This window comes from Oncorhynchus mykiss, chromosome 2, assembly GCF_057628025.1.
Source record: "Oncorhynchus mykiss isolate SJ-2025 chromosome 2, ASM5762802v1, whole genome shotgun sequence".
Taxonomy (NCBI): domain Eukaryota; kingdom Metazoa; phylum Chordata; class Actinopteri; order Salmoniformes; family Salmonidae; genus Oncorhynchus; species Oncorhynchus mykiss.
The window spans coordinates 97,390,986-97,414,529 of NC_143023.1; the positions used below are offsets into that span (position 1 = coordinate 97,390,986).

At 46.1% G+C, this 23,544-nt stretch overlaps 1 protein-coding gene across 3 annotated transcripts in view; it reads right to left on the reverse strand.

Moving 5' to 3' along the window:
* Positions 1 to 23,544, reverse strand: part of reln (reelin) — a 293,151-nt gene that overhangs the window by 16,558 nt on the left and 253,049 nt on the right. For 2 of the 3 annotated variants that reach the window (XM_090213321.1, XM_090213329.1), the window contains exons 36-53: positions 22,927 to 23,071; positions 22,591 to 22,731; positions 22,038 to 22,215; positions 20,266 to 20,350; positions 19,484 to 19,666; positions 18,480 to 18,648; positions 15,357 to 15,462; positions 12,883 to 13,109; positions 8,927 to 9,150; positions 7,490 to 7,640; positions 7,017 to 7,151; positions 6,617 to 6,740; positions 2,646 to 2,895; positions 2,224 to 2,392; positions 1,624 to 1,764; positions 1,190 to 1,367; positions 625 to 818; positions 13 to 269 (exon numbers count right to left, since the gene is read on the reverse strand). In XM_090213321.1, the coding sequence (XP_090069447.1) occupies positions 13 to 269; positions 625 to 818; positions 1,190 to 1,367; positions 1,624 to 1,764; positions 2,224 to 2,392; positions 2,646 to 2,895; positions 6,617 to 6,740; positions 7,017 to 7,151; positions 7,490 to 7,640; positions 8,927 to 9,150; positions 12,883 to 13,109; positions 15,357 to 15,462; positions 18,480 to 18,648; positions 19,484 to 19,666; positions 20,266 to 20,350; positions 22,038 to 22,215; positions 22,591 to 22,731; positions 22,927 to 23,071 (3,057 nt within the window). Of the gene's footprint in view, positions 1 to 12; positions 270 to 624; positions 819 to 1,189; positions 1,368 to 1,623; positions 1,765 to 2,223; positions 2,393 to 2,645; positions 2,896 to 6,616; positions 6,741 to 7,016; positions 7,152 to 7,489; positions 7,641 to 8,510; positions 8,751 to 8,926; positions 9,151 to 12,882; positions 13,110 to 15,356; positions 15,463 to 18,479; positions 18,649 to 19,483; positions 19,667 to 20,265; positions 20,351 to 22,037; positions 22,216 to 22,590; positions 22,732 to 22,926; positions 23,072 to 23,544 lie in introns of those variants that run through there. The other variant, XM_090213323.1, reaches the window with a different exon arrangement.

Here is a 23,544-nt window from a genome sequence, read left to right on the forward strand (position 1 = left end):
CTGTGTATATACCTGAGGTGCTCTCCTCCTCTCCCTCACTGAGGAGTCCTATCCTGCCTGTGGGTGTACCATCGGCGGGAGCTCTCTCGTGGTTGGGCAGCGCCACCCCTCCGAATGTGTCAGTTATCTGAGCCCGCGGGTCAGAGCCGGCAATCAGAACGTTGTCCAGCGCCCAGTCGCCATGGTCCGCTCCTTCGTGTGTCGGCTGCCACCAGCGCACACGCACCCCTTCCTGACGGGCTGCTGGGGGTAGCAGCACGTTGACAAATCTAGATACACACACACACACACACACACACACACACACACACACACACACACACACACACACACACACACACACACACACACACACACACACACACACACACACACAGGTTAGGACTGGAACATCTGATGTGAAAGAGAAAGCAGAGTCCCGGTAAGATTCGTAGAAGTTTCCGTAAACAGACCTTCTTGACTTTTTTGTTTTGGTCAGTGAATATGAAGAGTTGTTGTGCAGAGGGTCCCTGGTTGGAACCCAGGTCGGGACAATGAACCGGTCTGTTACACTTCCAACCGTATATATATATATATATATATATATATACACACAGTACAGTAGGTTTAATGTAGAACACGTACCCAGGCTTGCTGTACAGGTCATAGAAGATCTCTGTCAGCAGATTCCAGTTGATGCCTCCGTTCAGGCTGAACTCCAGCAGCACGCCCTGGTTACGGTTGCTAGGCGGGATCATGCAGCCGTACATGAAGTAGAATTGGATGAACTCTGCGTTGGTCAGGTTCAGATCCACTGTCACCAGCTGACGACTACAACTCTGGAGGGAGAGAGAGAGAGAGAGGGAAGGGGGGAAGAGAGAGAGAGAGAGAGAGAGAGAGAGACAGATAGAGAGAGACAGAGACAGAGAGACAGAGAGACAGAGAGACAGAGAGAGACAGAGAGACAGAGAGAGAGACAGAGAGAGAGACAGAGAGAGAGACAGAGAGAGACAGAGAGAGACAGAGAGAGAGAGAGAGATCAAAGAAGTGAGAAAGAAAGATAGACAGGTTAGATGAAGAGATACGAACAGACCATGTTTTGGGCTAATTTAAATTCTGGTGATAGACTGATAGGTTAATTGATAGATAGATAGATAGGTAGACAGATAGGTAGACAGACAGACAGACCGATAGACAGACAGACAGTTACCCCACTGAAGTGCAGTGCAGCACCAGATGCCACGGCCCCACACACACTACTGAGTTTTGCTCCAGTCAACAGGTGCCAGTGGCTGAGAGAGGGGGCTCGGCTGAAGCTGTCCTTTAGCTGGGAGGGCAGAGGGGCCACAGGCTCATCACAGTACTCCCCTCCCCACTCTGGATCACACCTACATGGGGAGGGGAGAGGGGGGGAGATATTATCCCAAATTCATATTATAATGATTCAAATAGCTGAAACGATAGTAAGTTCCAGAATAGTTCTTACTTTTTAAAATTTATTCTAGTGCTAGAATAAAAAATAATGATGTGTGGACTGTGTGATAACTCTGGTAGGAATCCTCCAATCAGGATTTCGGGAAAAACCCTCAACTTTGGGAACGTTTCTAGAATTTTGCAACCCTACTGGTGGGTACGTTCACTCACACACAGGAGCTCTGCTGGCAACGTCCGTGTCCGGAGCACATGTCAGGGCAGCCGTCTCCGATGTAGAGGTTGTCCAGAGCCCAGGTCTGCTGCTTGTCAAACGGAGCCTGTTGGAACCAACGGAACCGAGTGGCTGGAGACCTGCAGACACACCAGATCAAAATCAAATCAAATCAAATTTATTTATATAGCCCTACGTACATCAGCTGATATCTCAAAGTGCTGTACAGAAACCCGGCCTAAAACTCCAAACAGCAAGCAATGCAGGTGTAGAAGCACGAGAGAGAGCACCAGAGAGAGTGCGTGAATGTTTACATGCATTCTAGTGTCTGTGTCTTTCAGTTGCCCTATTGGCAGATTGGCAGTCCATCAACATGTAACTGACCTGCTATAGGTGGGGATTGGCAGTCAATCAACATGTAACTGACCTGCTATAGGTGGGGATTGGCAGTCCATCAACATGTAACTGACCTGGCATAGGCGGGGATTGGCAGTCCAACGACATGTAACTGATCTGGCATAGGTGGGGATTGGCAGTCCAACGACATGTAACTGACCTGGCATAGGTGGGGATTGGCAGTCCAACGACATGTAACTGACCTGGCATAGGTGGGGATTGGCAGAGTGACTCGGCCCCACTTGTTGTAGGTGTCTGCTACCAGCAGTCTCTGTAAGGTGTAGGAGGAGCAGTCTGGGCTGGTGGGGAGACAGTCTCTCACCAGAGGCTGCCAGCTCAGACCCAGGTCCAGAGAATACTCTAGTTCAATGGCTGTGATGGACAAGAGAAGACCAAGAAAGACACACAGAGAGACACAAGACATCAGTATTTATTGTAAAGTCATGTTTACCTAGCGTAGCCCGGGTATTCAATACTACACGAGCAAATCAATCATAGTCAATGAAAGGTATAATTTCATTACTCCCTATAACCTTTTTTTTTGTGAACCTATCGTATAATTACCACTCTACCAACCCCACTGACAACCTCTTATGTCCATTCCTCTCCCCAGTGGCTCTCTCACCGTAGCAGGAGTTGGTGACAGAGCAGGAAGCTGAGAAGTCAAACTGTATGAACGCATCCTGACCCAGGCTGATGTCTGTGGTGACAGCGTAGCGCGTGTTGGACTTCTCTATAAAGGCGAAGGCCGCCCCGTCAGAACCACACACGGGCATACGGGTACCCCCGGGGTGGAGCAGCCAGGAACGACCGTCCATAGAGGAGAAGTCGTCCTCCAGAGGTCCCCAGCCACTGGCACTGCCACCCACCACCAGCTGGTAGAGGAAAGAGAGACGTAGGTTCCTGTCATACAGGCAGGATGCTGTATACTGATTGGCCGATATATATACACACTGACTATACAAAACGTTCTTTCCATGACCGACTGACCAGGTGAATCCAGGTGAAAGCTATGATCCCTTATTGATGTTATATCCACTTCAATCAGTGTCGATGAAGGGGAGGAGGCAGGTTAAAGATGAAGGGGAGGAGGCAGGTTAAAGATGAAGGGGAGGAGGCAGGTTAAAGATGAAGGGGAGGAGACATGTAGATGAAGGGGAGGAGACAGGTTAAAGATGAAGGGGAGGAGGCAGGTTAGAGATGAAGGGGAGGAGGCAGGTTAAAGATGAAGGGGAGGAGGCAGGTTAAAGATGAAGGGGAGGAGGCAGGTTAAAGATGAAGGGGAGGAGGCAGGTTAGAGATGAAGGGGAGGAGGCAGGTTAGAAAATGATTTTTAAGCCTTTAAACAATTGAGACGTGGATTGTGTATGTCAAAATCTAAATCAAATTGTATCGGTCACATACACATATTTAGCAGATGTTATTGGTCCATATTTAACAGATGTTATTGGTCACATATTTAACAGATGTTATTGGTCACATACACATATTTAACAGATGTTATTGGTCACATATTTAACAGATGTTATTGGTCCATACACATATTTAACAGATGTTATTGGTCACATACACATATTTAGCAGATGTTATTGGTCACATACACATATTTAGCAGATGTTATTGGTCACATACACATATTTAACAGATGTTATTGCGGGTGTAGTGAAATGCCTGTGTTTCTAGCTCCATCTAACAATACACAACAATACACACAAATCTAAAAGTAAAATAATGGAATTAAGAAACATATAAATATTAGATTGAGCAATGTTGGAGTGGCATTGACTAAATACAGTAGAATAGAATACAGTATATACATATGAAATGAGTAAAGCAGTATGTAAACATTATTAAAGTGACCAGTGTTCCATTATTAAAGTGACCAGTGTTCCATTATTAAAGTGACTAGTGTTCCATTATTAAAGTGACCAGTGTTCCATTATTAAAGTGACCAGTGTTCCATTATTAAAGTGACCAGTGTTCCATTATTAAAGTGACCAGTGTTCCATTATTAAAGTGACCAGTGTTCCATTATTAAAGTGACTAGTGTTCCATTATTAAAGTGACTAGTGTTCCATTATTAAAGGGACCAGTGTTCCATTATTAAAGTGACTAGTGTTCCATTATTAAAGTGACCAGTGATTCCATGTCTATGTATATAGGGCAGCAGCCTCTAAGGTGCAGGGTTGAGTAACCGGGTGGAAGCCGGCTAGTGATGGCTATTTAACAGTGATCTCGCCTTCTGGATGATAGCGGGGTGAACAGGCCGTGGCTCCAGTGGTTGATGGCCTTGATGTTATTTTTGGCCTTCCTGTGACATTGGATGCTGTAGGTGTCCTGGAGGGCAGGTAGTTTGTCCCCGGTGATGCGTTGGGCAGATCGCACCACCCTCTGGAGTTTGTGAGGGTTTTAGCGGCCAAGCCTAATTTCTTCAGCCTCCTGAGGTTGAAGAGGCGCTGTTGGCCTTCTTCACCACACTGTCTGTGTGGGTGGACCATTTCAGATCGTTAGTGATGTGTTCGCTGAGGAACTTGAAGCTTTCCACCTTCTCCACTGCTGTCCCGTCGATGTGGATAGGGTGCTGCTCCCTCTGCTGTTTCCTGAAGTCCATGATCATCTCCTTTGTTTTGTTGATGTTGAGTGAGAGGTTATTTTCCTGGCACCACTCTCCCAGGGCCCTCACCTCCTCCGTGTACGCTGTCTCGTCATTGTTGGTAATCAGGCCTACTACTGTTGTGTCGTCTGATTGAGTTGGAGGCGTTCGTGGCCACGCAGTCATGGGTGAACAGGGAGTACAGGAGGGGGCTCAGCATGCACCCGTGTGGGGCCCCAGTGTTGAGAATCAGCGAAGTGGAGGTATTGTTTTCTACCTTCACCACCTGGGGGCGGCCCGTCAGGAAGTCCAGGACCCAGTTGCAAAATGGGGGGTACTCAGACCCAGCGCCCCGAGCTTAATGATGAGCTTGGAGGGCACTATATTCTATAAAGGTTAAATAAAAACACATATTGTCTTATAGAGGGCATAACTGGACTGTTTGTATTCAACCATATTCCCAGTCACCTTGCCGTGGTTAAATGTGGTGGTTCGCACTTTCAGTTTTTCGCGAATGCTGCCATCTATCCACGGTTTCTGGTTTGGGTAGGTTTTAAATCTCACAGTAGGTACATCATCTCCTATACACTTCCTGATGAACTCAGTCACCGTATCCGTGTATTGGTCGATGTTATTCTCATAGGCTACCCGGAACAAATACCAGTCCGCGTGATCAACACAATCTTGAAGCATAGATTTCGATTGGTCAGACCAGCGTTGAGTAGACCTTAGCACGGGTACTTCCTGTTTTAGTTTCTGCCTATCGGAAGGGATGAGCAAAAAGGAGTCATTATCAGATTAGCCAAAGGGAGGGCGGGGGAGGGCCTTTTCGAAAAGTTTAGTAGCAGTGGTCCAATGTTTTTCCAGCGCGAGTACTGCAAGTCAATGTGTTGGTAGAACTTCGATAGCATTTTCCTCAAATTTGCTTTGTTAAAATCACCAGCTACAATAAATGCGGCCTCAGGATATGTGGTTTCCAGTTTGCATAAAGTCCAGTTTAGTTCTTTGAGGGCCGTCGTGGTATTGGCTTGAGGTGGGATATACACGGCTGTGACTATAACCGAAGAGAATTCTCTTGGGGAGGTAATAGGGTCGGCATTTGATTGTGAGGTATTCTAAGTCAGGTGAACAAATGGACTTGAGTTTCTGTTTGTTATCACAATCACACCATGAGTAGTTAATCATGAAACATACACCCCCGCCTTTCTTGTTGCCGGATAGTTTTTTATTCCTGTCTGTGTGATGTACTGAGAACCCAGCTGGCTGTATGGACAGGGACAGTATATCCAGAGAGAGCCAATGTTTCATTGAAACGGAGTATGTTACAATTCCTGATGTCTCTCTGGAAGGAGATCCTCGCCCTGAGCTCGTCTACTTTATTACGACTGAACATTAGCGAGTAATATACTTGGAATTGGTGGATGGTGTGCACGCCTCCTGAGTCGGACTAGAAGTCCCCTCCAAATACCTCTTCTCCTACAGCGGTGTCTTGGAGCAGCTTCTGGGATAAGTTCAATTACCCTGGGGGATACGAACAAAGGATCCAATTCGGGAAAGTTGTATTCCTGGTCATAATGAGTTACTGCCGCTCTGGTTATCCAAAAAGTTATTTCCGTCTGTATGTAATAACACAAAAATAGTTATGGGCTAATAATGTAAGAAATAACACCCACAAAACAAAATACTACAACGTTGCTTAGGAGCTGGATGCTGAGCTGCCATACCTTAGTCAGACGACGATAGATGGCAGGATGGATGAGGAGATTGATGAACGGACAAACATGTTTACATGTACATTCAGCAAACGCTCTTATCCAGAGCGACTTGAAGGAGCAATTTGGGTTAAGTTCCATGCTTAAGGGCACATTGACAGATTTTTTATTTTTTTTCTCCCCCCCCTTCCTCCCCAAGTCGGATCAGGGATTCAAACCAGACACCCTTCGGTTACTGACTCAAAGCTCTTAAACACTAGGCTATCTGCCGATGTAGGGAAGGTGTCTCACCTGATCAATGACCCATGGACTGTAGAAGTGTCCGTTCTCAGAGGGCTGCCACCAGCGGAGACGTGTGGAGGTGGTACGGGCACGCAGAGGGATCTCCAGGGCCACCAGGCGAGCCTGGTTACTGCTGTTGGAGAAAAAGATGATGGATGAAGATGATGAAGATGATGATGATGATGGTGATGATGATGATGATTATGATGATGGATGATGGATGATGATGATAATGATGATGATGATATAAGATTCATGAGTTAAGATAACATTTCATTTTTCACAGTAAAAATGCCTTTGCGTTGAAAAACAAGAAAACTCCTAAAAGGACATAAAAACATCCACAGGCAAAAACATATGGAGGTCCAAGGGGAACAAGTGAATCCGTTAGAAATGTATTCACTCTAACCTGTTTGAGAAGAGGAAGTCCTGCAGTAGGCCCCAGGTCAGACCTCCGTCTACAGAGAACTGGAGCAGGACGGGCTGGGAACGGGGGTCTGGGGACGCCTTCCCACAGCCCAGACGCAGGAAGAACTGAACAAACCTATAGGAAAAAATGTAGTATTTTTTATAATGCGCATCAATAAATATATTTATACTGCAAGGTTGCAAGTTCAAATCCCAGAGCTGACAAGGTACAAATCTGTCGTTCTGCCCCCTGAACAGGCAGTTATCCCACTGTTCCTAGGCCGTCATTGAAAATAAGAATTTGTTCTTAACTGTCTTGCCTAGTTAAATAAAGGTAACATTTAAAAAAATGATTTTACTATCAATGTGAGGACCATGCCACTGGAAAAGTGAGGACCACACCTTACCATTAGACGGTCTCAGTAGCACATCTTTCTGTTAACCCCCCCCCCCCCCCACACACACACACAGTACCTGGCATTGGATAGGTCCATGTCGTTAGTGACCAGCATACGCAGACCATCCTCGCTGAAGAACAGGTGGTTCCCACTGGACATGATGCCACATTTCCTGCTTGGCTTCCCTCCACTCAGAAGCCTAAACCGCTCTGCATCCATCGCCCCTCCTAAACATCCACACACACACACACACACACACACACACACACACACACACACACACACACACACACACACACACACACACACACACACACACACACACACACACACACACACACACAAGCTAGAACTAGCACACTAGATAATGTAATAAAGCTAGGACTAGCACACTAGATAATGTAATAAAGCTAGTTCTAGCACACTAAATATTGCAATAAAGCTAGGACTATAGTAGCACACTAGATAATGTAATAAAGCTAGGACTATAGTAGCACACTAGATAATGTAATAAAGCTAGGACTATAGTAGCACACTAGATAATGTAATAAAGCTAGGACTATAGTAGCACACTAGATAATGTAATAAAGCTAGGACTATAGTAGCACACTAGATAATGTAATAAAGTTAGGACTATTGTAGCCCACTAGATAATGTAATAAAGCTAGGACTATAGTAGCCCACTAGATAATGTAATAAAGCTAGGACTATAGTAGCACACTAGATAACGTAATAAAGTTAGGACTATAGTAGCCCACTAGATAATGTAATAAAGCTAGGACTATAGTACCACACTAGATAATGTAATAAAGTTAGGACTATAGTAGCCCACTAGATAATGTAATAAAGCTAGGACTATAGTAGCCCACTAGATAATGTAATAAAGCTAGGACTAGCACACTGACATTTTATGCACTGCAAACACTACTAACACGATATGTAATGACAGACAAATGACAGATAAATCCATCAGATTGAATAGACGTTCAGGTGATGATGAAAAATAGACTAGTAAAACACAGATACACAACAAACTAGAAATACAGTGTGTTCATCACAACAGCCGTCTGTTCTCAACAGTCAGCTGCAGTCTGCTGGAGTCCATGACCAAGTGCAGCTCTGCCAGTATTGAAGGCAACCTCTCAATACTCAAACACTGTGTATGGACAGCACAAATACAGTCTACTACTCACTACACACACACACTCATATACACACACACAAACTCATATACACACACACACACACACACACACACACGCACACACACACACACAGGCACATACTCTGGCACATACTCCCTCTGTGTTTGTGTGGGCATCTGCGTTTTCTTGAACCTTTGAGGGAGTGGATGTTCAACCAATAGATACAAAGGGATTAGTTAAGGTTAAAGGTTAAGGTTATAGGCTCAGGATTAGGGACAAGATTAGAGGGGTGTGGGGCTTAGGGTTTACTATAACCCGCCATCCGAAACCATACAAAATCTACCCGCAATATCTCTACCACTGCCTACCTTCAAAGTCTTCCTTGAGAAAATCAGGGTTGAGTGTGTCAGGTTGGGAGCAGTCTGCGCCAGAGTAGCCTGGGTCACAGACACAGTGTGTCCCCTTCACACACGTCCCGTGTCCGTTACACATGTCCTGGCACTGGGGGCCAATGTACACACTGTCCAGGGCCCAGGTAGGAGGGGAGGAGCTGCTGGAGAAGAAGCCCTGGTACCAACGGAACCGGATGGAGCTGGCGTGGGCGGAGGTGAGAGAAAGATCGTAGCAATGAATCAATGAATCAATGAATCAATGAATCAATGAACCAATGAATCAATGAATCACTGAATCAATGAATCAATGAATCAATGAATCAATGAATCAATCCATCAATGAATCACTGAATCAATCAATCACTGAATCAATCAATCAATGAATCAAATGTATTACAGTTTTTGCCGATTGTTTACACACTGAAAGTGAATGTTTAGACAAAAACATCAAAACCGTAACTTTTTAAAAACAAAGGTACAAAAGTACAAAAACACTTTCTGCTTTGTTTGTTTGTTTGTTTGTTTGTTTGTAATTCTGCAACACGCTTTGCAAAACACTACACACTGTTTCTTACATTAGACACTTCGTTCAAGAATGAAATCTCTTCTTTTCAAAATGAAAAACATACCTGAAATTGGCAACACACACACACACACACACACACACACACACACACACACACACACACACACACACACACACAGTAATTGAACACCGATTAGTCTGAGCCTTACCACTACATATAGACCTCAGGTAAGATCACCTCTTCGGTGAGAACTTGGAGGCAGTGAGAGCGAGAGGAAGAGGTAGAGGTAGAGGTAGAGGTAGAGGTAGAGGTAGAGGAAGAGGTAGAGGTAGAGGAAGAGGTAGAGGTAGAGGTAGAGGTAGAGGTAGAGGTAGAGGAAGAGGTAGAGGTAGAGGTAGAGGAAGAGGAAGAGGTAGAGGTAGAGGTAGAGGAAGAGGAAGAGGAAGAGGTAGAGGAAGAGGAAGAGGAAGAGGTAGAGGAAGAGGTAGAGGAAGAGGTAGAGGAAGAGGTAGAGGAAGAGGAAGAGGAAGAGGTAGAGGAAGAGGAAGAGAGAGAGGAGTAGGAGGAGGACAAGAACAAAGGGGATATATTTTTTTTCCCGACAACATTAGGGCTACTTTGGTGGACCGTGTCATAGTAAATCACGGCCTGACGATGAGGGAGGCGGAGACTCCAGCCCAACCTGAGTCGCTCCACGGTAGCGTCCATAATACGGACATTTAGACTGGAGAACAGGTATGTGCTTCAACGTTCTACACTAGACTATACCTATGCAATTGTTGCACATCATTCTGCATCACAGTACAATACCACAGAGTCCTACAATATTAGGTCTATGTTCCTCAGAGAACAACAAAAACAGGTATAGCGCTGTGAAGTACATGTAATACAATTATGATGTTACTGTGTACAGTACGACAGTACGGTATGTAAAGAAGAACCTAACCAATGACATCATATTCTTGCATTTTTCTACAGATCAAACAACACCACCATGATCCGCCTGCATCAATACCGAGAGCCAATCGTGACAGATCACACGACATCCCATAATAAATCAACCGTGTCAGTAGGTCGACACTCTGCCGCACCCTGCGTCGACACCAACTTTACGATGAAGCGGCTGTACAACAGGGTTCCATTGGAGAGGAACAGCGTTGGAGTCAAAAGACCTTCGCTATGACGACGTGAGTGTCACTGGTCTATACTGTAATAAAGTAATGGCAGTAGATGGTGTCCTATTGACACTGCAATGATGCATCCAGACAAAGCAGTATGTGACCTAGACAGTTGCCCCCATTCTGGTGGTAGTGGTTGGGGAGGTTGTCTGTGGGGGTAACTGCCTTGCCTGTGGCTAGTAGTTTTGACTGAATGTGTCTGAACCAACCCACCCACCCAACACACCCCCATCCTTGTGTGTAAATGTAGACATTGTAGTCCTGTGTTTTGAGTTACACCGTATTCACGGTACTGTGTGTTTAAAGTGTTTGTGTTCTGTTCACAGAGAGTCCTGGACTTTGATGCAGCTGCACAGCCTCATGAGTTGATGAAGCTGGACTCAATCTAGTTCAAATCAGACGTCGGGGCCGAACTGTTCTAGGACAAAGAGCCGTTGTGAATGTTCCTGGGCAGCGAGGAGGAATGTTATAGGACAGAGAGCCGTTGTGAATGTTCCTGGGCAGCGAGGAGGAATGTTATAGGACAGAGAGCCGTTGTGAATGTCCCTAGGTAGCGAGGAGGAATGTTATAGGACAGAGAGCCGTTGTGAATGTCCCTGGACAGCGCAGGGGGAATGTTATAGGACAGAGAGTCGTTGTGAATGTCCCTAGGTAGCGAGGAGGAATGTTATAGGACAAAGAGTCGTTGTGAATGTCCCTGGGCATCGTGGGGGGAACGTTATAGGACAAAGAGCCGTTGTGAATGTCCCTGGGCATCGTGGGGGGAAATATCCCCTTGTGTGCTGCCATCAGTCTTCAAGGAGTTCTCCATCACCATGGCAACCTCTGTCCCTACAATATTGCACACATTATCTGGATGCACTACATAATGCAGTTGTACAGGGCAGACCAGAGCAGCCCAGGTTTGTTGTCATCCGGGATAATGTTAGTTTCCACCGGGCTGCTCTGGTCAGGGACCGGTTCACCAACCGCAATACCTTCTCAGTTGTATACTTGCTCCCTTATACTCTCCATTTCTCAATCTGATTGAGGAATAATGGTGTTGGAAAGTGTATGCCCGCCAACCACATGCCCCCTGCCTCTTCTGCAAGTAATGGAAGAGGCATGCGGAGACACTGAGGTGGGGGTCAGTCCAGGGTTGGATACAAGGCAATATCTTCCCCGTTGCCTAGCCAGGGATGACCCCGTTGCCTAGCCAGGGATGACCCCGTTGCCTAGCCAGGGATGATCCCGTTGCCTAGCCAGGGATGACCCCGTTGCCTAGCCAGGGATGACCCCGTTGCCTAGCCAGGGATGACCCCGTTGCCTAGCCAGGGAGGTGATGTGGCCAAACACTAACAGAAGACGGGATCCATACACCATCCAAACCATCCTTTACAATACTAATTATTTTGTTTAACACAGCACTGTAATTTTACAGTAATTATTTTTGTTTCCATGAGTTTACAGTAACATATTGTATTGATTACTTTAATTCTACTTTTCTTCGTGTTTTTTTGTTTGTTGTTGTTGTAAAAACCTGCAATGGGGAAAAAAAAATAAGCGGTATATAATTATTTTTCTGAAGCCTTTCTACTACCATTCCAGTGTTTTACTTGCTATATTGTATTTACCTTGCCACCAAGGCCTTTTTTGCTTTGCTTTATCTTGGCCAGGTCGCAATTGTAAATGAGAACTTGTTCTCAACTTGCCTACCTGGTTAAATAAAGGTAAATAAATAAATAAATAAACGTTTGTGTTTAATTGAAATGTGAGTAGATGTACTGTACTGGAACAATCTGTCACAGAAGCCTGTATGAGAACATTGAAAAGGTATACACAGTACTAAAAGACAGCAGTGTTTTGTATAAAAGTACATCAGTGTGTTGCTGCTTTGAAAGAGTTGTTCAAATGGTGCCTGCGTGTGTTATTCAAAAATACAATTTTGAAAAAGGATTGTTAGGTCTCGATTGCGGAGTATTTCATTTTGACGTAGGAAGTGAGACGTTTATCTCCAAGGGTTGTGTCTCAGTTGGCTTTGTGTGTAGAGTTTTTGACTCAATGAGCCAAATTCTGCAACAAGTGTGTAAGCAATTGCGAAAAAAAACCCCTCTAATAAAGACATTTTTTTTCTTCCCATCAGCATTTTCACAACACTTTTCGAGAAACCCAGCCTAGACTCCAAAGAGAAAAGAAAAAGCAGAAGCACAAGTTATCAGGAAAAAACAATCCCAGAAAGGAATCTCACCCGCAGAGTCTCAGCTTGCCAAAGTGGATGACCTCCCGCCTCCAGCCCTGGGTGGTTCCCGGGTAGTAGACACTGGCGGGGTGCAGCTCTGTGGAGCACAGGGAAGAGGGCTGGGGGCCTCCTGAACACAAGGGCACCAGGAGGTACCAGGTGGATCCAAAGTCCCTGGAGAATTCCAGTCGTACCGGGTTAGAGGCGGAGCTGTCTGCCGTGCAGCCCACGTTGATCTGAAATGGATCAGGTATACTTCTTATCCTGTTGCTATCATATAATTATTTAGAAGAAAAATAAACGCACACCTGTTCAGGCGAGGTGCTGGCTAGCGGAGTAGAAAACTTGAAAATCAAAGAGAGCCGCACACTCTAGGAGCTCAGATGCAAAAGTTTAATATCCAAGCTGTCTTCATCAGGGATCACCATTCATTAAAATGGCATACAAAGAACAGCATACAAACAACAAATGGATAGCATTCGATCGTAGATTCATTTTCGACTACACAAGCTTACAAACAATTACAATGGCAAAGTCACAATAATCACAAGAATGGCTTCAGATCAAAGTCTACGTTGAGGCAAGGGTCCCTTTGTATGCAATTTTAAATATTTGATTATTAACCAATGATATTAGGCCACTCTTGGCCATGATTACAGACACCTGTGTCTTTTGACACTGTATAAACGAGTCATCCCGCAGTGTTTGTGATTATACCCTGATGAAGACAGCTTGGCTGTCGAAACGTTGGTAATTACATTTTTGCATCTGAGCTCCTAGAGTGTGCAGCTCTCTTTAATTTTCATATAATTATTACAATAATACATTTTGGTCATTCAGTCATCTGAGGACACAACACAGGAAAACAATTATGATATTCATTTAAGACATCTTTATCCAAAACCAAACCAGATCTACCAGTTCTATACCCACTGCCTTGAGGGAGCTTCAGCAAGAAACATTTTCAACAAACATAAAATAATTCTGGACCTCTGAAACAAGCTTACCATTTTTCTACATTTTCAAGTTCATATGATTATAATACGATTAATTATTCCTATAACATAATTATGATCATTGACCAGCCTACATCACAGAGGAGAGTAATTGTACTGACTGATTATTAATATGAATCAATCATATAAATGAGTCGTTATCATTTCAAAAACCATTTGCTTTCCCCTCCACTTTTACAGTATATTAGGATTATTTTCCCCATTGAGTTCCTCTTTCAGCATTCATTATTCCTCTCCTCTTCTACCCCAGGCCTTCTCTCTCCTCTCAGTCTCTCTGTTATCCCTCTCTGTTATCTCTCTCTGTTATCTCTCGCTGTTATCTCTCTCTGTTATCTCTCCCCGTTATCCCTCTCCGTTATCTCTCTCTGTTATCTCTCTCTGTTATCCCTCTCTGGTATCTCTCTCTGTTATCTCTCTCTGTTATCCCTCTCTGTTATCTCTCTCTGTTATCCCTCTCTGTTATCTCTCTCTGTTATCTCTCTCTGTTATCCCTCTCTGTTATCTCTCTCTGTTATCTCTCTCTGTTATCCCTCTCTGTTATCTCTCTCTTATCTCTCTCTGTTATCCCTCTCTGTTATCCCTCTCTGTTATCTCTCTCTGTTATCTCTCTCTGTTATCTCTCTCTGTTATCTCTCTCCGTTATCCCTCTCTGTTATCTCTCTCTGTTATCTCTCTCTGTTATCTCTCTCTGTTCATACCCCACTCATTCCTCTCCTCTTCTACCCCAGGCCTTCTCTCTCCTCTCAGTCTCTCTGTTATCTCTCTCCGTTATCTCTCTCCGTTATCTCTCTCCGTTATCTCTCTGTTATCTCTCTGTTCATACCCCACTCATTCCTCTCCTCTTCTACCCCAGGCCTTCTCTCTCCTCTCAGTCTCTCTGTTATCTCTCTCTGTTATCTCTCTCTGTTATCCCGCTCTGTTATATCTCTCTGTTATCTTTCTCTGTTATCCCTCTCTGGTATCTCTCTCTGTTATCTCTCTCTGTTATCCCTCTCTGTTATCTCTCTCTGTTATCCCTCTCTGTTATCTCTCTCTGTTATCTCTCTCTGTTATCCCTCTCTGTTATCTCTCTCTGTTATCCCTCTCTGTTATCCCTCTCTGTTATCTCTCTCTGTTATCCCTCTCTGTTATCTCTCTCTGTTATCTCTCTCTGTTATCCCTCTCTGTTATCCCTCTCTGTTATCTCTCTCTGTTATCTCTCTCTGTTATCTCTCTCCATTATCTCTCTCCGTTATCCCTCTCTGTTATCTCTCTCTGTTATCTCTCTCTGTTATCCCTCTCTGTTCATACCCCACTCATTCCTTTCCTCTTTTCATTCACTCCTTTCCTTGCCCACTTTGTTTTCCCAACCAGCCAGTCTGTTCTCTCTCTTCTGTTCTCTCTCTTCTGTTCATACCTCAAACAGGATGATAGGGTTCTCGTAGGACGTGTGTGTGTGTGTGTGTGTGTGTGTGTGTGTGTTCATACCTCAAACTGGATAATGGTGTTCTCGTTGACGTCGATGTCTCTGGTGGTTATTGAATGTTCTCCCAGCTCACCGGATAAAAACACCATGGCCGACTCGTCCTTCTCCCTGTACACACAGAGACACAGTCCGTTGTCAACAATGCTTTGTCAGCAGGGGTCGGGCTCAAGTCCAACTCACTTCAGTCGATTCAAGAAGTACACTGACATTCCAAATCCAATTTGAATTGGATTTATTTATTTTCCGTTAACCTCTAAAAGTCTAAGTCTTTAGGGGGAAGGGTTCTACGAAGCTAACATATTAATATTTTTTGAGATGGTCGTACCATGGAACATTTAGCTATTAGCATTTAGCTATTAGCATTTAGCTATTAGCATTTAGCTATTTTACATTCAATATTAGGATCCCTGTAGATATATATATATATATTTGATTTGATTTGATTTATATATATATGCATTACAGTTTTTACAATAATTTGATGAAATATAGATTTAGGTTTTTATTACTATAGCACATAGAAACACATTGAATAACACATTCATAATGGCAAAACAAATAAATCATAAGGAATAGGGTTTTGAAGTGTCTGTCCTAGATCTAGGAGATGTAAGAGAGATCAGGAAATGGTGTAGTCTTTTGGATACATATTTATAACCTCTTCCTTTTTGTCGGCACAAAACTACCTCTATAGTTCTATAATACATTTACCGGTACTCCTGACATTCATGCCCACTATGTGAACACCCTACTACGTCCCTCTATCAATGGGGGCCGTCCTGAGTGCTTTATGGACGGTTTAAAATATTGTGATGGATGCCGATTGTGATAGACCTCTGTGCAACTGGTGATTTGAAATAGGCATCTGGTAACCCAAAACTACTTCTATGGTTCTATAATACATGTTAAAAAACGGTATTGGTTACCTTCAGACTCGTCCCGTGACACTGTTGAGGGTCGTAGAGCAAAACGGAGAACACCGGTGTGTTCGTGGGAATCTCTCCTTTCTATAGAGGGGGTCGGCGTTCGGCTGCTACAAACATTTTTCGTAAGAAGATTTTCAGGACAAACTGACAGACACCGCTGTAGTTTGGCTACCGTCCACCGCAGACGGGGAAGGCCGACATAGGAGGACGTGGAAGGCCGACATAGGAGGACGTGGAAGGCAGACATAGGAGGACTTGGAAGGCCGACATAGGAGGACGTGGAAGGCCGACATAGGAGGACGTGGAAGGCAGACATAGGAGGACTTGGAAGGCAGACATAGGAGGACGTGGAAGGCCGACATAGGAGGACGTGGAAGGCAGACATAGGAGGACTTGGAAGGCCGACATAGGAGGACGTGGAAGGCAGACATAGGAGGACTTGGAAGGCAGACATAGGAGGACGTGGAAGGCAGACATAGGAGGACGTGGAAGGCAGACATAGGAGGACGTGGAAGGCAGACATAGGAGGACGTGGAAGGCAGACATAGGAGGACGTGGAAGGCAGACATAGGAGGACGTGGAAGGCAGACATAGGAGGACTTGGAAGGCAGACATAGGAGGACGTGGAAGGCAGACATAGGAGGACGTGGAAGGCAGACATAGGAGGACGTGGAAGGCCTACATAGGAGGACTTGGAAGGCCGACATAGGAGGATGTGGAAGGCCGACATAGGAGGATGTGGGAGGCCGACATAGGAGGATGTGGATGGTTCGACATAGGAGGACGTGGAAGGTTCGACATAGGAGGACGTGGAAGGCAGACATAGGAGGACGTGGAAGGCAGACATAGGAGGACGTGGAAGGCAGACATAGGAGGACGTGGAAGGCAGACATAGGAGGACGTGGAAGGCAGACATAGGAGGACGTGGAAGGCAGACATAGGAGGGCGTGGAAGGTTCGACATAGGAGGACTTGGAAGATTCGACATAGGAGGATGTGGGAGGCCGACATAGGAGGACTTGGAAGGCCGACATAGGAGGACTTGGAAGGTTCGACATAGGAGGATGTGGAAGGCCGACATAGGAGGATGTGGATGGTTCGACATAGGAGGACGTGGAAGGTTTGACATAGGAGGATGTGGGAGGCCGACATAGGAGGACGTGGAAGGTTCGACATAGGAGGACTTGGAAGGTTCGACATAGGAGGACGTGGAAGGCCGAACTTAGGAGGACTTGGAAGGTTCGACATAGGAGGACTTGGAAGGCCGACATAGGAGGATGTGGATGGTTCGACATAGGAGGACGTGGAAGGTTCGACATAGGAGGATGTGGGAGGCCGACATAGGAGGACTTGGAAGGCCGACATAGGAGGACTTGGAAGGCTGACATAGGAGGACTTGGAAGGTTCGACATAGGAGGATGTGGAAGGCCGACATAGGAGGACTTGGAAGGTTCGACATAGGAGGATGTGGAAGGCCGACATAGGAGGATGTGGAAGGCCGACATAGGAGGACTTGGAAGGTTCGACATAGGAGGACTTGGAAGGTTCGACATAGGAGGATGTGGAAGGTTCGACATAGGAGGATGTGGAAGGCCGACATAGGAGGACTTGGAAGGTTCGACATAGGAGGACGTGGAAGGCCGACATAGGAGGACGTGGAAGGCCGACATAGGAGGACTTGGAAGGTTCGACATAGGAGGACGTGGAAGGTTTGACATAGGAGGATGTGGGAGGCCGACATAGGAGGACGTGGAAGGCCGACATAGGAGGACTTGGAAGGCCGACATAGGAGGACTTGGAAGGCCGACATAGGAGGACTTGGAAGGTTCGACATAGGAGGATGTGGAAGGCCGACATAGGCGGATGTGGGAGGTTCGACATAGGAGGACGTGGAAGGCTGACAGGAGGACGTGGAAGGCCGAACTTAGGAGGACTTGGAAGGATTGAGACGCAGCCCATGCAAAGATGATTTCTCTAGTTTTTAAACAGACAGATTTGGATGGGGATTTGTTTTATTTACATGACTTAGATTGATGCACAGGCGCATCAATAGACTCTTAAGGAAACCCTAAACTACGATGTTAGTTTACTTCCTGAATTGACTGATTTGAAGTGGACTATGACCAAACACACAGAGATAAGGTCTGGAGGTACAGTGGAAGGCCTTCACAGTGTAGAATAGGCAGGTGGTACTACTCACAGGCCACTCTTCTGGTAAGGGCAGTAGAGTCCAGTGTTGCCTCCTGGGTAGAAGAGCCAGTTGTAGTTTTGGGGTCCGCCCTCGAAGTTGTCTGAGACTACGGGAGGGTTGTTGAGCGAGCTGCCGTCGATGATCAGGTCATCAATCACCCACACCTCCTCTTTCTTACCTACAGGAGACATATATAACCAGCCAGACATACAGTGTGTCCCCACCATATCCCACTGGGCAAAAAACTGGTTGAATCAACGTTGTTTCCATGACATTTTCAACCAAGAAATTCAATGTGATGACGTTGAATCAATGTGAAAAACTGACTGGATTTGCAAAAGTATCAAGGGGAAATGTATTTGTTTCACACAACTTTTAACCTAAATGACCAGTACTCCTTACTGTTTTCTGTTGTGTTGCTATTTTCTATTTAGAAATGTTCTTACTTTTTAACCCTGCATAGTTGGTTAAAGGCTTGTAAAAGGGAACATTTCACGGTAACGTCTGCACCTGTTGTATTCGGCAGCATGTGACAAAATAAAAATAGGTATTTTATTTTATTTGACAACAGTGACAACTCAACCAAATAGTAAATCAAAAGTAGACGTTGAACTGATGTCGGTACCCCAGCGGGATGTGATGGTTTTAAGAATGTGTGTTAAAGGGTCTACTGCACCACCAAGTAGGTGTGTGTGTGTGTGTGTGTCTCTGTGTGTGTGTGTGTGTCTCTGTGTGTGTGTGTGTGTGTGTGTGTCTCTGTGTGTGTGTGTGTGTGTGTCTCTGTGTGTGTGTGTGTGTCTCTGTGTGTGTGTGTGTGTGTGTGTGTATGTGTGTGTGTGTGTGTCCCTCTGTGTGTATCTGTGTGTGTGTATGTGTGTGTCCCCCTCTGTGTGTGAGTCCCTCTGTGGGTGAGTCCCTCTGTGTGTGTGTGTGTGTGTGTGTGTGTGTGTGTGTGTCTCTGTGTGTGTCTCTTTGTGTGTGTGTGTGTGTGTGTCCCTGTATACTCTACTCACCACTGTTGTAGGGCTGCCAGAGCCTGAAGCGGGTAGCGTTGGTCTGGGCCCTGGCAGGCAGAGGGAGGTGTAGGAACAGCGTGTCAGTCGAGGTGGGGAAGTAGAACTCATCTAACAGCAACCAGCTGATTCCTCCGTTCACTGAGTACTGCAGCAGCACCGAGTGGGACCGTTCTGGGACACCTGGGAAACAGAACACACAGAGTCAACATGCTGTACAACAAATATCTAAAAACACAAAACAAGAGGCCTCCCGGGTGGCGCAGTGGTCTAATGTACTGCATCGCAGTGCTAGCTGTGCCACCAGAGACTCTGGGTTCGAGCCCAGGCTCTGTCGCAGCCGGCCGCGACCGGGAGGTCCATGGGGCGATGCACAATTGGCCCAGCGTCGTCCGGGTTAGGGAGGGTTTGGCCGGTAGGGATATCCTTGTCTCATCATGCACCAGCGACTCCTGTTGCGGGCCGGGCGCAGTGCACGCTAACCAGGTCGCCAGGTGCACGGTGTTTCCTCCGACACATTGGTGCGGCTGGCTTCCGGGTTGGATGCGAGCTGTATTAAGAAGCAGTGCGGTTGGGTTGTGTTTCAACCTTCGTCTCCCCACCTGAGCCCGTACGGGAGTTGTAGCGATGAGACAAGATAGTAGCTACTAACAATTGGGTACCATGAAATTGGGGAGAAAAAGGGGTAAAAAAAACAAACACAAAACACACTTCAAACGTACAGCATGTATGATAACTGCAAGCGGATAGAGACAGAATGTGTGTGAAATCGAGGGACCCACCCTTAGTGATGAACTTGAAGGAGAACTGGATGTAAAGTGTGCTGGTACAGTCCAGGTCCCTAGACACCAACATACGTAGACCTTCCTACAAAATCCAGGAAAACAGAAAGAGAAATTAAGATTATTTATAATCAATGAGAAGGTCCCTAGACACAGTACAGTCCTGAGACACCAACATACGTAGGTAGACCTTCCTACAAAATCCAGGAAAAGAGAAGTTAAGATAATTTATAATCAATGAGAAAGTACTGAGTCTTCTAGGGAAAATGCTGTGTATGTACTGTCAAAGCTCTTCTCTGTTCCGACACCCCATTGGTGAAACCAGCTTCTCCCCCTGAAGCTAGGACAACAGAGTCCCTGTCCATCTTCCCCCTGAAGCGAGGACAACAGAGTCCCTGTCCATCTTCCCCCCTGAAGCTAGGAATACAGAGTCCCCTGCCCATCTTCCCCCTGAAGCTAGGTCAACAGAGTCCCTGTCCATCTTCCCCCCTGAAGCTAGGAATGCAGAGTCCCCTGTCCATCTTCCCCCTGAAGCTAGGACAACAGAGTCCCTGTCCATCTTCCCCCTGAAGCTAGGACAGCAGAGTCCCTGTCCATCTTCCCCCTGAAGCTAGGACAGCAGAGTCCCTGCCCATCTTCCCCCTGAAGCTAGGACAGCAGAGTCCCTGTCCATCTTCCCCCTGACTCTAGGACAGCAGAGTCCCTGTCCATCTTCCCCCTGAAGCTGGGACATCAGAGTCCCTCCCCATCTTCTCCCTGAAGCTAGGACAACAGTCCCTGTCCATCTTCTCCCTGAAGCTAGGACAGCAGAGTCACTGTCCGTCTTCCCCATTGATGCTAGTACATCAGAGTCCCCTGTCCATCTTCCCCCCTGATGCTAGGACAGCAGAGTCCCCTGTCCATCTTCCCCCTGAAGCTAGGACAGCAGAGTCCCCTGTCCATCTTCCCCCCTGATGCTAGGACATCAGAGTCCCTGTCCGTCTTCCCCCTTGATGCTAGGACATCAGAGTCCCTGTTCGTCTTCCCCCCTGAAGCTAGGAATGCAGAGTCCCCTGCCCGTCTTCCCCCCTGAAGCTAGGAATGCAGAGTTCCCTGCCCATCTTCCCCCTGGAGCTAGGACAGCAGAGTCCCTGTCCATCTTCCCCCTGAAGCTAGGAATGCAGAGTCCCTGTCCGTCTTCCCCCCTGAAGCTAGGAATGCAGAGTCCCTGTCAATCTTCCCCCTGAAGCTAGGACAGCAGAGTCCCTGTCCATCTTCCCCCTGAAGCTAGGACAGCAGAGTCCCTGCCCGTCTTCCCCCTGATGCTAGGACAGCAGAGTCCCTGTCCATCTTCCCCCTGAAGCTAGGACAGCAGAGTCCCTGTCCATCTTCCCCCTGAAGCTAGGACAGCAGAGTCCCTGCCCGTCTTCCCCCCTGATGCTGGGACAGCAGAGTCCCTGCCCGTCTTCTGAAAACATCTGAAACTCTGTCTCATTAAAGAGTACCTATAAGGAGACATCCCAGTCATTCTTGTTCCACCACCCCATCACTAGTCTTTCAATCATGTACTTACTACGACTGTGATATGTGGTTGTTCTCATCTTAGCTATCTTAAGATGGATGCAATGTAGCATCTCCTAAGTGACTAAAATGTCAAAAAGTGTGAGTGTGTGGATGCACGCATCTTCTCTCTCCTCTCTCCAGGTCTCCTCTAGGACTTTCAGAGAGATGTGTTTATCACATAAAACCAGTGTGTGTACAGTGTACAGTACAGTATACAGCAGGAATCCTACCCCTTTGAAGATGAGGGCGGTGCCAGATTTGAGGGGCTCCCCGCTGAGCGTTCCCCTCTCAGCCCCGTACACCTCGGGCCACTGCTCCGACGCCAGGTTCTCGTTGAAGTCTTCTCTCAGGATAGAGGGGAGGGGGGCAAGGGGCACGCAGTGGGCCCCGCCGTAACCATGGTCACACCTGAGAGAGAGAGAGAGAGAGAGAGAGAGAGAGAGAGAGAGAGAGAGAGAGAAAGGGGGAGAGAGACAGAGAGAGAGAGGGGGAGAGAGAGAGAGGGGGAGAGAGAGAGAGATAGAGAGAGATCTTTCATCCCAACAACCCTTCACCCTCATGAAACGTACTAACCAGTTGCTGTACCAACACCAATAGTCTTGGCTGAGGAAGGCGGCTTCAAGCATCTTGTTTTTGTTAACTTGTACTTGTAAATTGTGTAAATGCCTCCCGTGAAAGAAGCCTCAGCCTCAATAAGACTCCCAATGAAAATTAAGGTAAATGACATTTAAAAAAATTAAAACATGCAGAGTGCCTTATAGTGTCTGTGTGTGTGTAACTCACACACAGCGTCCGTTGTCACAGAGTCCGTGTCCAGAGCACATCCAGGGACAGCCAGGGGCCAGCAGCACGTTGTCCAAGGCCCAGCCATCAGCTCCGGGGATGAAGTGAGGCTGGATCCACCTGAACCGTGTCCTGGGAGAACTGAAAACATTGCATTTGGAAAGGTGAGTCACGACAAAAACTCTCTCCATGATAAAAAAAAATAAAATGTGCTGTCTACATTATCTCAAGTTTAAAACATGATGTGGCATATTTTTTTTTGGGGGGGGGGGGGGGGGGGTCTTAACAAGGACACACAGATTGGACCTGGAAACAGGGTCACAAGGTCGTACGTACTTGGCAGCGCTGGGCAGATACACTGTAACCCTCCTCCAACGGGTGTACCGCGTAGCGGTGTACACAGAGTTCATAGTGTAGCCGGTACAACCGATGGCAGGGGGCACACACTCTGGGGTGAGCAGGGCCCAGTGGCGCCCGCAGTCTGTAGGGTGGCATCATGTTGTATTTACTTTCAGAAATTAACATTAACAAACACATATACACATATAATGCCTTATAATACACATGTAATGCCTTATAATGCCTTATAATGCCTTATAATACACATGCAATGCCTTATAAAACACATATGGTGCCTTATAATACACATATAATGCCTTATAATACACATGTAATGCCTTATAATGCCTTATAATACACATATAATGCCTTATAACACACATGTAATGCCTTATAATGCCTTATAATACACATGTAATGCCTTATAAAGCCTTATAATACACATGTAATGCCTTATAATGCCTTATAATACATATGTAATGTCTTATAATGCCTTAGAATGCCTTATAATACACATGTAATGCCTTATAATGCCTTACAATGCCTTATAATACACATGTCATGCCTTATAATGCCTTATAATGCCTTATAATACACATGTCATGCCTTATAATG